The 15,666-nt window shown below is 44.2% G+C and overlaps 1 protein-coding gene across 1 annotated transcript in view; it reads left to right on the forward strand.

Annotated features, from left to right (window-relative positions):
• Positions 1-302: 302 nt before the first annotated feature.
• The window catches only part of KIF6 (kinesin family member 6), a 347,200-nt gene continuing 331,836 nt past the window's right edge, over positions 303-15,666 (forward strand). Inside the window, exons 1-3 of the mRNA XM_036415357.2 lie at positions 303-441; positions 4,166-4,275; positions 9,565-9,639. Of these exons, the coding sequence (XP_036271250.1) occupies positions 376-441; positions 4,166-4,275; positions 9,565-9,639 (251 nt within the window). The 5' untranslated portion in view covers positions 303-375. The remainder of the gene's footprint in view (positions 442-4,165; positions 4,276-9,564; positions 9,640-15,666) is intronic.

Raw genomic sequence — 15,666 nt, forward strand, 5'->3', positions numbered from 1 at the left:
AAAACAGAATGGCCTCAGTGCTAAAGAAGGGAAGAATGGATTAAGGGACAGGGAAGGCATGTTGGTTGTCACCCCATTAACCACTCTCCATCTGGAGCTAAACTTGTAGCCCAGCCCCCCCTTCACATGCGGAGCACTCTCCGCTCAGCTCAGCTCTCCTCAACCCCGCCCCTCAGTGTTTCCCTGGGGGGTGGGGGCGGGGCACTCCGTTAGCAACCAATTAGCGAGGAGAGGCGGTCCCGGTTGGCGCATTGCTCCTTGGGTAGTGTCCCTAGTTACTGTTGCTAAGGCTGCGGCTCGCTGGAGGCGGTGGGAATCAGAAGTTTGGAGAGCCTGGGCCTGAGGTCAAGAGTCAGTCCAGGGCCAGAGGAGGAGATGGTGAAGCAGACGATCCAGATTTTCGCCAGGGTGAAGCCCACTGTCCGGAAGCAGCCGCAAGGGGTACGGGTCGGAGCAGCGAGGATGCCGGCCACTGCGGGCCTCCCTGGCCAGGGGAGAGGCGGCATGCATGGGACCTGGGCCAGGGGGAGGGGCTGGCATAGGGCTCAGGGTGTCTGAGGGAATCCTGCATGCTCTGTCTGAGGAGCCTGGCTGGCAGGACTGGGACAGACAGACACCAGGGCACTCCCACCCAGCACAGCCCTGTGAGCACAGACACAGGCTCCATAGAGCACATACATACACCCGGCACACCTGTTCACCCGGGGGCAAATGCATACTCTGATGTGTGTTTGTAAATTCACGTGGGCTGCACCTCAACTAGGCATTATTGCCCCTTCCTAGGACATAGTCACGCATCTCTGCATACACACACATGTACTAAAACTTGTGTCCCGCCCTCAGGCAAGGCATGCAGGAGATAGGTGTCCATACATGGCTGAGATGTTGCAGATAATAGATTCAAATAGAGATATACACAGAGGCTCTGCACACAGTAGGCCCTTAGAATTTGTTGACTGTATTTTCATTCTGCAGCAGAAACATGAGCTTAGTGCATGTGTAAATAGATATTTATGCCTCCTGACACAAAGAATGCTCATATAATCTTCACTGGTGTTCAGAAAACATGAGCTGAGCACTTCCTACGTGCTTCCTCTAGTGTTGGGTACAGAGAAAGTTAAAACATTGCTCTTGCTCTGAGTAGAGAAACTTTGAATGCTTCTTAAATGTTTGGTCTTCTCTCCTTGGAAAGGGGCATAGCCATTCTTACTGATGTGCTTTGTCTGCCTTATCTCTGGTTCTCATGAAAACCCTGCGAAGTTAATGCCATTTTCCTCATTTTACAGATGAGGAAACTGAGTCTCAGGATGAGTAATGTGCCCCAGCTACCCACCTCTCGAGTGGCAGAGCCCTGATTTTAACGTAGGATTTTTAAAATTATTATCATTCCAAAGCTCTTGGCTCTTCAGGCAAAACCTTTTTGCCTCACAAAGCGGGGATTAGGCCAGGGCAACCTTAGTCTTATTAATCAGTGCCTGGAATGGGTATATTACTAACGTTTTATCTCTGGCCCATATCTATATTTCTACACAGGGCACATGTATAAATGTAACATTACGGCATCTCATAGCTTCGCATTTACCGTGTGTACTTTGTGCATTTATGTGTTCTCCTCAAACAAGGAGGATAGAGTGGCTTTGTCATCACTCTTTTTTTTACTGGTGAAATGCCTTGAAAAGATGCATGAGAATACTCCAAAGGAAAGATTGGCTTTTTAAAAAACAATAAGGCAGTATAGAAAGTTGATATGAGTTTCTTCCAAATTTCTTTCTTTTTACATTCCTTTACCAGAAGGTTGTAAAAAGTGCATCATATGTAAAAAGTGTATATAATGCCAGCCTCCCCCTCTCCCCGTAGGTTTTTAGTAAAAATGCTGAACTTGTCCTCATAGACTTTGCAGTCAGAAGCAGGTGCTTAGATATGGTGATGTGAGAGGACAGAGGCAGAATTGTGGATGGGTTGATGGAGAATCTTGGATTTAATATTGAACTTCCTCGTTTTTTAAAGTGCAATGTTTGGGTATCTTAATGTGCCTTCTTTTGCATTTCTTTTGTGGGATGCTGTGTATTGGTACTTCAAGAAGTGTTTTGAGGTGTCATACCGTATTTTCATAAAGTCAGGTTTCTTACCGAGATGCAACATTATGCCAATATACAAAACCGAGAGAGCACAGATGAACAAATTTTGAGTTAGTGTATCCCTGCTCTCCCTTAGAAATCCCACTGTTTGCATCCTATCTTTTTTGCCCCCAAAAGATTACATGGTTGTTTCTCAAACTGAAAATACTGCTTGTAGCTTTAAACCAAGAGTGACTCAAAGTGTTTTGTTATTTTTCCCCCTCTTCATTTTATGGTTCCACTGCTTCATTAATCTCATTTCTTAAAGCACTACTGTAATTTATAGGCTAATAAATCAAAAAATACCTAAGATGAACCTCTGATGATGGCAGTGCCTTTTCATTTGTAGACTGCTTTGTGTATTTTGAAATATTTTGATATTCTATCTTTTCATTAGATCTAATTATCTGCTATTCTTAAAGAACTACTCTATCTCAAATCCTTTTGTGACTAAGGATCAAAAATCAATCTATTGGACAAAACATGTTTTCTGGGTCTATGGGGATTTTCATAATGCTCCAAGGAATGACTTAATGATGGTAGTGGGTCACTATCCTATGCTAGTAGCTGTTCCTTCTTATCTTCTGAATGCTGAATGCTAGAGGGTTTTTATCGTTGTTGCTTTGTTTTGTTTGTTTGTCTTAATGCATGGCAGCCCTCACTCCTGTATGTTTCACGTCTTATAATCCCTTATAATCCCTCACCTGTCTGGGCATTATTATTATTATTTTTTAATGTAGTGACCTACACAATATAATTTTTAAATGTCTCTTGAGAAAACCTAGCCAGAAAGCCGTGGACTTGATGCCATTATTTTCTACAAATAATGTCATTTTACCTAGATTCTTCACATTTTTAATGAGAATGTTCACTAGAAGTCTGCTCAGGAAAATTAGTCAGGTTTCCTGGAGGTTTAGGTGGGCTTTTATTTGCTTAGGAATAGGACTTTCCCCCATAACCAAGCATCTAATGGGTCTTAAACAGGAAGTATTGCCTGTTAGGAATAATTTTATTTCCTGGTAAAAGACAAGAAGCCTTTCTTAAAAACCTCTAAATCTAAAGACTAACATTTTTTATGGTGCATTACAAAATGCTTCCTTTCCGTGATGTCATTTGATCCCTGCAGCAACCTTGTAAGGGAGGCAAATCTGCTTTCCTCATCTTAGGTCTAAGGAACCAGGATTCTCATACAGCCACGTGGTGGCTGGTCACACATCTGGTAACCTGAGATTAGTGTTGGGCCAGGTCTTTGGACACAAAATCATAGGCGTTTCTTTATTCCACATGACCTTTTTATAAGCTTGACCTTTGATATTTTCTGGCCAATACATAAAGGAGTAGGTAACCAAGAATACAGAGACTATTAAGTTGAAAGGGGGTTGATTAAGACCCTTCATTCCATATCAGCTTAGAGTGGGGAAGTGATTTTTTCCCAGGCCATTTGCTAATTAGTGGCTGAGCTGGAAGTACAGCCTTGAAAATGACATCAAAGACATGAAATATCCATGTCTTTTGAAACCACGTATCTTTTATGAAATGCCTGAATGTGTGTCTTGAAAGCTTGGGCTTCTTTGAACACAACTTGAAGGAGAGCGTTCTTTTGAGCTCTCTGAGAAGTCTCAGACCTAGTCCTTTGTTGTTCTTGTCTAGCATTTTGTAAATGCTCAGAGATGCTGTTGCTTGTAATAAAGTGCTAATTTCTGGTCCATAATTCTAAAGCAATCTTTAGATAAAATGTTGTTTTTGGGGTTATTGGTTTCTCAACAACAGAGGTACTCAAATGTTCACATTTGAATATTAGATTAGTCAAAGAGGATCTGAGCTTTGACAGAGCATTGATTTAGGTTTTACCTCCTGTTCAATTTCATACATTTGTTTGAAGCTGCGCACAGTTCAAAGAGGAAAATTATCCAAATTGTACTATGTTTTGATTTTTTATCTTAAAAGTGTATTTTTTATAAGGTTACAGTGCATAGCATAATAATATGGTCATGGTTCAGGCCTGAAATTTACCATTTTATATGCATTTGCTGTCTTCATGTTGGCAGATTTATTCCATAGATGAAGACGAAAAAGTAGCACCAAGCTTGGAAATTATCTTGCCTCGTGATTTGGCAGATGGATTTGTGAATAATAAGCGAGAAAGCTACAGATTTAAGTAAGTTTATCTTTCTCCTTCTTTATATCTGTTTTGCTACAGAACAAACACGTACTGCGTTCATATCCACCGTGAAATCCTTAGCACCGTGCGCTGGGGAGAAGGCAGTGCAGTTCTCTGTCATCAGGAAGATAGAATCTAACTTGTCTTTTTACTGCTGTGCCCAAAGTTGAAAGGAGGGTGTAGTTCTGTATCCACCATGGTACCCCAAAGTCCCAGCCTTTCTTTTTTTTAATTTATTTTATTGATTTTTTACAGAGAGGAAGGGAGAGGGATAGAGAGCTAGAAATATCGATGAGAGAGAAACATCGACCAACTGCCTCTTGCACACCCCCTACTGGGGATGTGCCCACAACCAACATACATGCCCTTGACCAGAAATGAACCTGGGACCTTTCAGTCCGCAGACCGACACTCTATCCACTGAGCCAAACCAGCTTCGGCAGTCCCAGCCTGTCTTTGCCACATCCGTGTTATCCTTTTCCTACTTGGCTCTCTAGGATTTAGCACTTATAGGAAGTTCATTGCATGAATAAATGTTATTAAAAATAAGAAGATTTTTTTTTTTAATTATGTCCCGAATATGTGAACCTTCTTTAAAATGTAAATGATATACAGATCTCAGCCCACACATGAAACTGCTTATAGCTCTACTGGGCAGTGCAGCAGCCACTCGCCATAGATAGCTCATAAGCACTTGAAATCTAGCTAGTCCAAACTGAGGCCAGTAAGTAGAAAGTGCATAAAAGATTTTTTGAAAGCTTAGTACAAAAAAATACAATGTAAAATAGCTCTTGAATAGTTTCATATAGATTCCATATTAAAATGATAAAGTGTTTAATATATTGTGTTAAGATATGTTAAAACCAATTTCACCTGTTTTTTTTTTTTTACTTTAAAAAAAATGTGGCCACTAAGATGTTTAAATAACACATATGCTCACATTATGGATGTGTTACATTTCTCTCGGACAGTGCTGAGCTGTGCAGTTCAGGTGAAAATGACCTTGAACTGTCACCCGTGCCTTTAGTCCAAACACTCCCCAACAGCGAGGCCTGGAATGTTGGGATTATGGCTAGTTCACAACATCTTTATTCTCCAGTTGCATATTATGTGATTTCCTTTAGCCCCCACTTTTGATTTTTGGAGAAGTTTGAGCCCAAGTTAACCCCATATTTGATCTGGGGCTTGTACTGAGGTGGCGGATTGCTGGGTTCTGGGGAAGGCATCCCAGCTGCTCCCTTGCTGTTTTCTCTGGACTGTTTTACATGGTCTTTCTTTCGAGGCTATCCCTGCCCTGGCCCTTTGGATAAAACCATCCTGGATGCTTTATTTTTTATGGTTCTCATATTTATTTACTCTCATCTGTTTGTCTCATAAAGTTCTCTGAGAACTTTGCCCTTTGTCATCATGCATGGATCTCTCCTCCCACCTCACCCATCGTCTTGTGTCTCTTTTCCCAGTAAGTACAAGCAGGACTGCTAGCATGTGCTCACACAGTGGGCGGTCCTCTTTATTGATTTTGTACAGAGAGGAAGGGAGAGAGATAGAGAGTTAGAAACATCCGTGAGAGAGAGTCATTGATCAGCTGCCTCTTGCACACCCCCTACTGGGGATATGCCCGCAACCAAGGTACATGCCCTTGACCGGAATCGAACCCGGGACCCTTCAGTCCCCAAGCCGATGCTCTATCTATTGAGCCAAACCGGTCTCGGCCTTTATAAGCATTTAAAGGCTGTTTTCTCCCGAGAAAATCCACTTGACCCATAATCATTTATTGATCGTTCACTGTAAGCTGTTTTCATGGCTAGGAACACAGCAGGGAGGGCGGCACAGCCCCTGCTCTGATGGTGCTTACCTTTTAGTGGGAGGAGATGGGCAAGCAGATCAATAAGTCCCCTGTGCGTCAGAAAGTGTTAAGGGCCATGGGGCTAATTAAGACAGCGAAGGGGACAGAGGAGTGCTGGAGAAGGGCAGCAAAGGGGAGGGAAGGTGGCAGCCTTTCACAGGCCTCTCAGGGGAGGTGGACAAGAGGGCGACATTTGAACAAGAACTTGCAGGAGGCAAGGAAGCCAGATATTCAGATAGCTGAGGAATGGGAAGTCCAGGCCAAGAATATAGTGAGAGCAAAGTCCCTGAGAGCGAGGAATGCCTGGCTTGTTTGAAGAGAAGGCATCTGTGTGGCTTGAGGAGAGTAAGCTGGGGTGGGGGTGGGAGTGGGGTAGGAAGAAGGTTAAAGGGGCAGTAGAGTGGCCAGATCATGTGAAGCTCTTTCCCAAAGTGCCATGGGAGGCAATGGAGGGTTTTGATCAGAAGAATGAAATCATCCCACTTAAGTTTGAGCAGGATCATTTTGGCTAACATGTAGCCAATAAATGTAAGGGAGTCAAGGAGACCAGGCAAGACATTTTGGTAGTTTGGGCCGGGGTAGTAGCAAGTGGAAATGTTGAGAAATGGTTGGATTCTGCAAGTATTTTAAAGGTCAGAAATGATGCGTTGGCTGATGGGCTGGGTATAGAGTGCAGTGGAAAGAGAGGAACCAAGATGCCCTAAGGGTTTGGGCTGAACTGCTAGAAGGATGGAGTTGTCATTTCCTGGTCTGGGAAGGCGAGGATGAGCCGTTTCTGGGTGGGGAGAGGTCAGTAAAGCCTCCACAACCTCCTCATGGAGGAAAGGGCCTCCTAGGAACCAGGAAACCCAGTCATGTCTCAAGGTGAGTTACTGGTTTGCTCCAGGGCCATGAGTCAGTGGCCTTAAGTCCCAGGATAAAGCAGCCTCTTCCGGTGTAAAAGGTTACACTCAAGTTGGTAAACTTTTTTGCTCTTCAAAGATTTTCAGAGAACAGATGATCACAATGCCTTTTCAGATTACTATGCAGCTCTAATGATATAAGATAAAATATTTTGGGATGATGATTTGATGTTGAATGCTATTGTATGGTTTATTGAAAGCCTGGCCATCTCTTTGGTTAACTGGTGGTAGTTGTCATTCATGTTACTTAAGGCAGTGGGGCTGTTGACTTAGTCAGTCATCATCAACCTCACAAGCACCACTTGGTCTGTGTTCAATTGTCACAGCCAGCAGGGCCCTGAACAGCACAGAGAGGCCATGTCCCCTGTGTTTGTATCTGGGCCCTGGTGCACCCATGTTAATGTTGTTGTCTAGAACATAATCTTGCCTGCTGAATGACATAGCAGCCAGAGTGCCCTGCAGTCTCTCTTTGTATACAGTTTCATTGTTAACTTCTTCAAATGGGCAGTTCATAAGCTATTCCAGGGTGGGGAGCCTTCTTTCTGCCAAGGACCATTTGGCTATCGTTAGAAATAAAGTCAGTGGAGGTCCATTTTCGAGGCAAGGCATTTAACCATGAATGGAAAATTTCTGGTAGTTTGCTTGCATAATGGCCTGCTGATGTGACCAAGTTCATGCACCTGGAGAGTCCCCAGGCAAACAGGATGCCGGGGAGGGGCCAAGGGACAAGGGAACTTAAAACTGGGAAGGAAAGAATACCCACTAAGGAAATAATGAAACTTAGTGACCATTCTGGGAAGATTGTACACCCCACAGGACTCAGCCAATGAGGAACCAGGGAGGGATCTGCACACCAGGGAATAAAATACTGGTTATAACCACTTGGGGCGTGCCTGCCCAGCAGACACCCACTCTTGTAAGACTGACATTGAACACCTTGTTTTTGCTGTAGTTTGTGTCTCCATGTCCATTTTCTCTTCTTTTTAAATTTAATTTTGGAATGGCGAGTGTATTTGTCACAGATATTTATAGTATGACTCACGGACCGTGTAAAATTCTCAACTTACAAATGATTTCTTGGGTCTTATATGGCCCGCAGGCTGGACATTCCCCACCCTACCCCGGAGCTATAGGGATGTTTTGAAATTAATTTGGATTGAAGACAATGAGTTCCATTTTATTTTATATTTTCAACCCAACTCCAAATATTCTTCTGAACTGCTCAGTAGTGACAACAGTCCTACATTTCATGCGGTCTCTACATTAATCAAAGATGTGCCCAATTCACCTGTGTTAGGCCAGTGGTCGGCAAACTCATTAGTCAACAGAACCAAATATCAACAGTACAACCATTGAAATTTCTTTTGAAAGCCAAGTTTTTTAAACTTAAACTTCTTCTAACGCCACTTCTTTCTTCAAAATAGACTGGCCCAGGCCGGGGTATTTTATAGAAGAGCCACACTCAAGGGGCCACAGAGCCACATGTAGCTCGCGAGCTGCAGTTTGCCTACCACTGGGTTAGGTAGAGACATAGACCGAAGGTTCCCAAGTCACTCTGAAAGCTGTGTAGGATGCCCTCGATGTGTTTGTTTTAAAGGTGTTGCTTTAAACTTTAAAGTTTAAAGCATCCCTCTGACCCCCACAGTTTTTATTTTGAAAACTTTTCAATGTGCTGAAGAGGTTGAAAAATAATGCAACTAACTCTTCCTGTATTCTATGTGGGAGATCCACCAATTGTTAACATTTTACCTTATATATTACCTTCCTTCTCTCTTGCTGGTGGCAACTCAGCACACTGTAGAAGAATAGGTTGTGTGTTTCCTGCCCTGGGCATTCCTCAGTGGGTGTGACCCTGCACTAAGCCAAGTAAGTGGCAATGCACAAAGTGTGAACTTGACTCGGTCCCACCTCCCCATGCCCGGCCCTGCCAATCTCATACGGAAGTCTCTGTGCAGGACAGTCTGTCTTCATTCACTTTTTGACTTTTGACTCATGACCAACAAAGTGAAATAAAGTTCCCTGGAAATAAAATTAGGATGTAGTACCTAATGAATGCAAAGTACACTTCAGTACAGCATTTTAAAACCAAGTTCAATCATCCTACATTTCACAGCTGCCTCCTTCCCTTACAGGTCAGACATCAGAAGTTCTCTGGCTGTTTACATCCTGGTCTTGGGTTTCCATTTCATGCACTTATCGCGATGTGCATTTGATGCCAGTTGCAGACACTGTCCCTCTTGAGAGCTAAAAACACACAGTTTGTTATTTGGTTCAAAGCCGCTGCGGGGTTTCAGAGGGACTTATTGTGCAGACCCTGTCAAAGCAATACTGTGTACCCACCATTTGTGTCCAGGGAGACAACAGCGCAGTGTGGCTGGGACTACAGGGCCAACATTGTGCTGGGTAGGTAAGCCAAAGGATGTAAATATGGGCTCATTTACAGAGCTGTCAGGAAAAAAAAGAAAAAGGAAAAAAAAGATTAATCCAATAGTGTGTGACGGCCCAGCTTTAAAATAATTACTGTTTTCACATTTGCAGATTTCAAAGGATTTTTGATCAAGATACAAACCAAGAAACCATTTTTGAAAACATTGCCAAGCCCGTGGCTGAGAGGTAGGATTTCCTGTGTTCTGTTTAGTGGGTTGGTGGTTTTTCATCTTGCCTTCAGTTATCAGATAATCGTGGTAACGTGCCTCGGTATATTAGTTATGTACGCAGGCTGCAGGGTACGTAATGATGATCGCATTGAAACCCTTTATTCGTAGAGCTGTTTGTTTTAGATTTAGGATCTGAGCCTCAGCACAAGCTGGTGTGATAGACGGAATAGCTCTGTTACTCCCATTTTGAAAGCTACATAAATCTATGAGGATCAGCGAGATTAAGTGGCCCTGTTCGGGTCGATGGCTAGTGGTGCAGAGCCCCAGGCGGTGTTAAGGTCTGAGCTCTTTCCTCAGCCCCATGTTTCGGGGGTTAGATGGATGTGGGACTCGGAGTGGGTGACATCTGGGAAGCCTACTAATGACTGACCCAGCACCACCTCAGTGTCATAGCTATATTTCAAAGCCTGGCCCTTAGTCCCCCCCAACCCCCCTCTCTTTTTCTTTTTTCTTTCTTTCTTTCTTTCTTCTTTTCTTTCTTCTTTCTTTCTTCTTTCTTTCTTCTTTCTTTCTTTCTTTCTTTCTTCTTTCTTTTCTTTCTTCTTCTTTCTTCTTCTTCTCTTCTTCCTTCCTTCCTTCCTTCCTTCCTTCCTTCCTTCCTTCCTTCCTTCCTTCCTTCCTTCTTCCTTCCTTCTTTCTTTCTCCCCCCCCCCCCCCCCATACTAGACCCTTTTATTTCTGTACTAGAAGCCTGGTGCATGAAATTCATGCACGGGAGGGGATATCCCTCAGCCTAGCCTGTACCCTCTCCAATCTGGGACCTCCTGTGGGATCCGGCCTAAACCAGCAGTCGGATATCCCTCTCACTATCCAGAACTGCTGGCTCCTAACTGCTCACCTGCCTGTCTGCCTGCCTGGTCACCCCCAACTGTCCTCCCCTGCTGGCCTGATCTCACTCCCAACTGCCCTCCCCTGCTGGCCTGATCTCCCACAACTGCCCTCCCTTGCTGACCATCTTGTGGTGGCCATTTTGTAGCAGCCATCTTGTGGTGACATGGGGGCAGCCATCTTGTGGCAATGTGGAGGCAGCCATCTTGTGACATAATCACGGAAACACCACCTAAGCTTTTATAATATAGGACGTCCAGATAGTTTCAGTTTGATCACCCTAAGGACAGCGCCACCTGAGAACACTGTGTAAACCAGAATGCCATTTTACTCATGTATGTTAGAAAGTCCCCATGGGGCTGATACTCCCCTCCCACAGGGAACCTTCATGGAAGCTACTACTTAACGAGGGTGCTTTCTGACCCTGAAATCACCTGGATGATTTCAGTGTCCTAATCATCCCCCGATATAACAATCTTTACGATTAAAATGAAAGCTAGCTGCTAAATAACCCCTTTTCAAGTCCACTGATTAGTAAACCCTTTCCCAGGATCACTGTTGGAAGCACATGGCCTCATTTTTCTCTCAGACTCCTGTTGCATGAATCCTTTTCAAACCAAGCCCTCCCCTTCTCCCCCAAACTTTATCACTGAGCTGTAACTGACATGTAACATTGTATACATTGAAGGTGTACGACATGTTGATCTGAAATGGTTATAAGTTGCAAAATGATTATCACCATAGTAGTAACTATGGCTCTCCATCTCATCACAAAGTTATGTTATGGTAAGAACATTTAAGATCTGCCCTCATGACAGCATTCAAGTCTATGGCACAGGATTATTAGTCATAATCCCCACGCTGTGCCTCAGACCCCGAAACCTGTTCAGGAAGCCCTTCTCTTTTAATATTCTTTCCGCTCCATGGGTGAAATGCAATTGAGGAGCCTAAGTTGTTTTACTCATAGTCGGAACCCAATACCAGATTTTTAGGTTAAATTCACCACTCCTAGACAGGATGTCACACTTTCCTAAAAGTCTCTCTTTTTACATAATCTTCAAGGTTACGTCCCTTTCCAAAGGGTTGATCTCAGGTGTCTTATTTTGAAACTTCCTAAAGTCATCCCAGGAGGGACTGTAGTTCCCGTTTCCCAATGTTTGTTTCTCCTCCTAAGAGGACCACCTCTCCCAGCCCGAGCCCCCATCACCCTCAGCTCTCGCTGTGCCCTCTGCGAGTTCTTCCTCCTGAATCCGCACAGTTGTCTCCTCAGCTCCTTGAGGTCTCTGCTCATGTCTCCCCCTCTCAGTGAGACCTCCCAGTGAGACCCCATTTGAAACCACTTCCTGTCACCCTTCCCTGTTTTCTTGTTCCAGCACTGGGCACCAGCGGACACACTGTATAGTTCAATTACCCATCCGTTTTCTGTCTGTCTGCCTTCCACTAGGTTGAAGCTTCATGAAGGCTGGGGGTTTGTTTTGTTCACTGATGTACAAAGACACCCAACCCGACAATGACATGATGTAAAAAGCGACAGGCAAGCACATCTCTCTCCGGGCTGCCCCAGTGGTCCCCGGGGGGTCACATCTTCCATCCACAGAAAACAATCCTCTTTGTATCCCAGTTTCTCCTGAAGCTGTTTTTGCTAATGTTTGTTTTCTGTTGGCCTTTCTGTGGTTTATCTTTCGTGATTCCTTAATTCAACTGCCCTGGGACATTTGTTTCTAAGTATAGGTCTGGTAAATGAAATATAGCTGGCTTTATTTAGCCTATTTGCCAAATTTAATTGGCTACTTTCACCTGCTTATGCTTATTGTGATTGCTGTAATGGTATTTGGGGGCATTCCTCCAGACTTGACTTATGTTTTCCATTTATCATTCCTCATTTCCTCCCTCCTAGCCGTTGGTTGGTTTGTGCTCTTTGTTGCTACTAGTACTTTCCATTTTCCCTCAAGGTGTGCATTGTACTTCAGCACATCTGGGCACTGTAAATTCAGATATAAACTTACTTGTGCTTTTCTCCACATCTGAAATTTCTCTCCCTGTCTGTCTCTCTGTTGGTTTCAGGGACCTTAGCATACTTTCATTTTGTCTTTCCTGCTTCCCTATCACTTCAAATGTTGAAATCAACTGCGAGTTTCATTCTGCATCTCTATTAATCATTTTTATTATCAGCATTGATTTAAATCTGTCTCCTTTTTTTTTTCTCCTTTGCTCACCACTCACTGTTTCTTATACTCATGCCTAGTTTTTGGATCCCTTTGTAGTTAACCATCCTCTAATGATTTTTTAGTGAGAATTCAAGATTGGGGGGCTTTCTGAAATCCTTCGCTTTCCTTCACAGTCAAATGGCAATTTGGGTGTAGAATTCTGGGTTACAGGTTCCTTTTTCTGACCTCTGTGAGGAGAGTGCCCCGTGGTCTCTTTGCATGCAGTGTTGCTGAGGGATGACACTGTCCACCCGCGTCTCATTTCTTATTAGGAAATGCCAGTTTTCACTTTCTGGGTGTTTTAGGGAGTTTTTTTCTTTTTACTTGTTTTTCTGACATTTATATCAGTGAGTCTAGGTACGTTGTTTTTATTTGTATTCTTATCTCTCCTCCAGCCATTTCAATCTAAAAAGTCTTATAGTCAAGCTCAGGGTCGTCAAAATTTGATAATTACTTTGATAATTAAAAAATAATTTCCTCTCCTCCAACACAGCTATTCTTTCTCTCTGGAACTTCCGGTTTCAGAAACGCTGGTGCAGTCCTTCACCTACTGTAATGGTCCATTCAGTTTCATTCTCTTTAGGTTCCGGGTTCTGGGAGACTTTGCCAGTTCCATCTGCAAGCACCATAAGTTGCTTTTAGCCGTGTGCATTCTCTGTCACCTGTCCCTTACGTTTTTAATTTTTACAATTTTATTTTCATTTGGAGGAATGTAAGCCGGTCTAGTCTTGTGTGAGGATGGGATGTCCTCGCTTTTCCCTCTGAAGACACGTGTGCTCTCCTTTTAGCACATGGCTCGTGCTCCTGTCTGCTGCCCTCAGGCTGATGGGGGACGCTCTCCTCCTGCCCAGTGCAGTGCTCTCTCAGTGCAGGTTACACCGGGGTTCCCAGTGGGGGCTCTTTCTGTCACGGAGAGTGCCCTGTGTGTCTGAGGTGCTGTCTGTGTTCCCTGGCTTCACTCCGGCGGGGGTGGGGAAGGAAGGCACGCCCTGAGCTCACCTGCTGGCCGTGAGACTCTTTCCTCCAGGGGTGCTTGCCACCAAGGTCACCATCACCCTCGGGGCTCCAGTCTGCGGACCGTGAGCTGCAGCAGTGGCCGGGCAGACGGAGGCAGATTCGTGTTTTCCTTTGACCCAGCTCCAAAGGAGAGGGCTATTAAGCAGATTAACTCAGTAATTAAGAACCTGGGGTGGGAGGGTCACTGTTTTCATTGACTTTAAGTATATTATATACAGCATGTGCACACTTAATGCAGACTTAACTTGTGTGACTTTGAGATGTTAAGCATCAAATATCAATAAGGTGTAATTTATACACAATAGTTAAAGAAATGTTTATCTCACAGCTTGAAAACTGGCTTAGGGATTACACAAATCGGCAGGCCAGGTACATAGAAACTGCCACTTTAGATATTAAACAAAAATGCCTGCAATCACCCTCAGAAACAAATTCCCAGCAGACAATCCAGTCACTCCATATAGGCCCTTGGCAGCTGTTCTGTTGGTTAATACATTGTAGCTTAATTCTGCTTATTGTACACAATTAAAGCTGAATAAAATCCATCACATCTCTTCCCCAAATTCTACAGTTCAGGAATCGCATTAAGATTCATCTTTTCCTGTTTAACCTAGACCAGTGACATGGCTTAGCTATAGGGCTGGGGGTGAGAAAGTTGGGAAGCTTTAACTTTGCATCATTGGACACTAAGGAGAAGAATCTGTGTGGTTATTATTTAATGCATCTCCATTAGGAAGTTCTTCACACGCAGCCTCTTGAGAACTTTGGTATTCCTGAAATATATCCTATATTTTTTAGTAATGTTAAATAAAGCTGTTTATCCTGTGAATTTTGCTCACTGGGTTTGGACTAATTTTTGTAGAGAGTCTTCAGTAGGTCCACAGATGCGCGTGGTGGATGTGGATAGTATCACATCATATCAAGGGGTCCGCAGTTTCAGTTGATGTTTTACCAGGTGCCACGCTTCTCAGGCTGGAATCCACTGATCTTGGGGTCTGGAGTGGTCTATCAGGGGAGGCCCGAAGCCCAGGCCAAACATGGCGCATTGTCCTGGAAGGCCCATTTTACTTGAAGATTTAGGCAGATGCCTTTGGAGTCTAGACTTTTCTGGCATCTTATCACATATAAATCTGCAGAATTCCAGTTTTCCAGCCAAACTTACATTCTACCTAAAAGCTCGGGTCAGAGGACATTTATTTTACTTGGGAATAAACAAGTTCCCAGGGAGAGATTTGGGGAGAATGTGGTGTTTCAGAGGAACAAGGTGCAGGAACAGGGTGCCCGCTGCTAGCATTGGTCACGTCGGTGACACAGGCCCCCGTGGCTGGCACTGGGCAATAAAGCATCTGCTTTGTAGTAAGTCAACCGGGGTGGGTTTTGAAAAGCTCACCATCCCCTTGGGAACCATTGCTTTCTAACCTTAAATTTACCGTCAATGAGCAATAGCCAATGTAGCCTTTCGATTTGCACTATGAAGCGGTTGAGGGAAAAGGAAAGCTTGCAGGGCTGCCGTCTCCCCCTGGAGGAGGCTGTGTGAGACTGTTCGTGCACCTGTGCCCTGTGCCCCTGCCCTGGCTGATGGGAGAAAGGCTTTTCTCATAGGCACAGCCCCCTGCCCTGCTGGGCACTCACCGTGGCTCTAGGAAACAGGCTTTGATGTTGATGCTCTGGGTTGCACCGCTCGCCCAGACCTGCTGTGCAAGCAGAGAAGAGAGCCTACACCGTTAAGAGGAGGAGACCAGAATGGAAGAGGAGGAGGCCACAGGGGAGTATTTAGAGAATAAAATAAAGTCTCATTGGTCAGTTACTCACCTCTGCACATTCATGCTTCTGCCAGGTCTGGCTCACAACATTCACCATCAGGTGGAATAACCTCCCTCCGGCCCCAGTCCTCTGACAAACTCACTGTGTGACTGCACCAGACCTGTCAC

The sequence above is a fragment of the Pipistrellus kuhlii genome, unplaced genomic scaffold, assembly GCF_014108245.1.
Source record: "Pipistrellus kuhlii isolate mPipKuh1 unplaced genomic scaffold, mPipKuh1.p scaffold_m20_p_5, whole genome shotgun sequence".
Lineage (NCBI taxonomy): Eukaryota > Metazoa > Chordata > Mammalia > Chiroptera > Vespertilionidae > Pipistrellus > Pipistrellus kuhlii.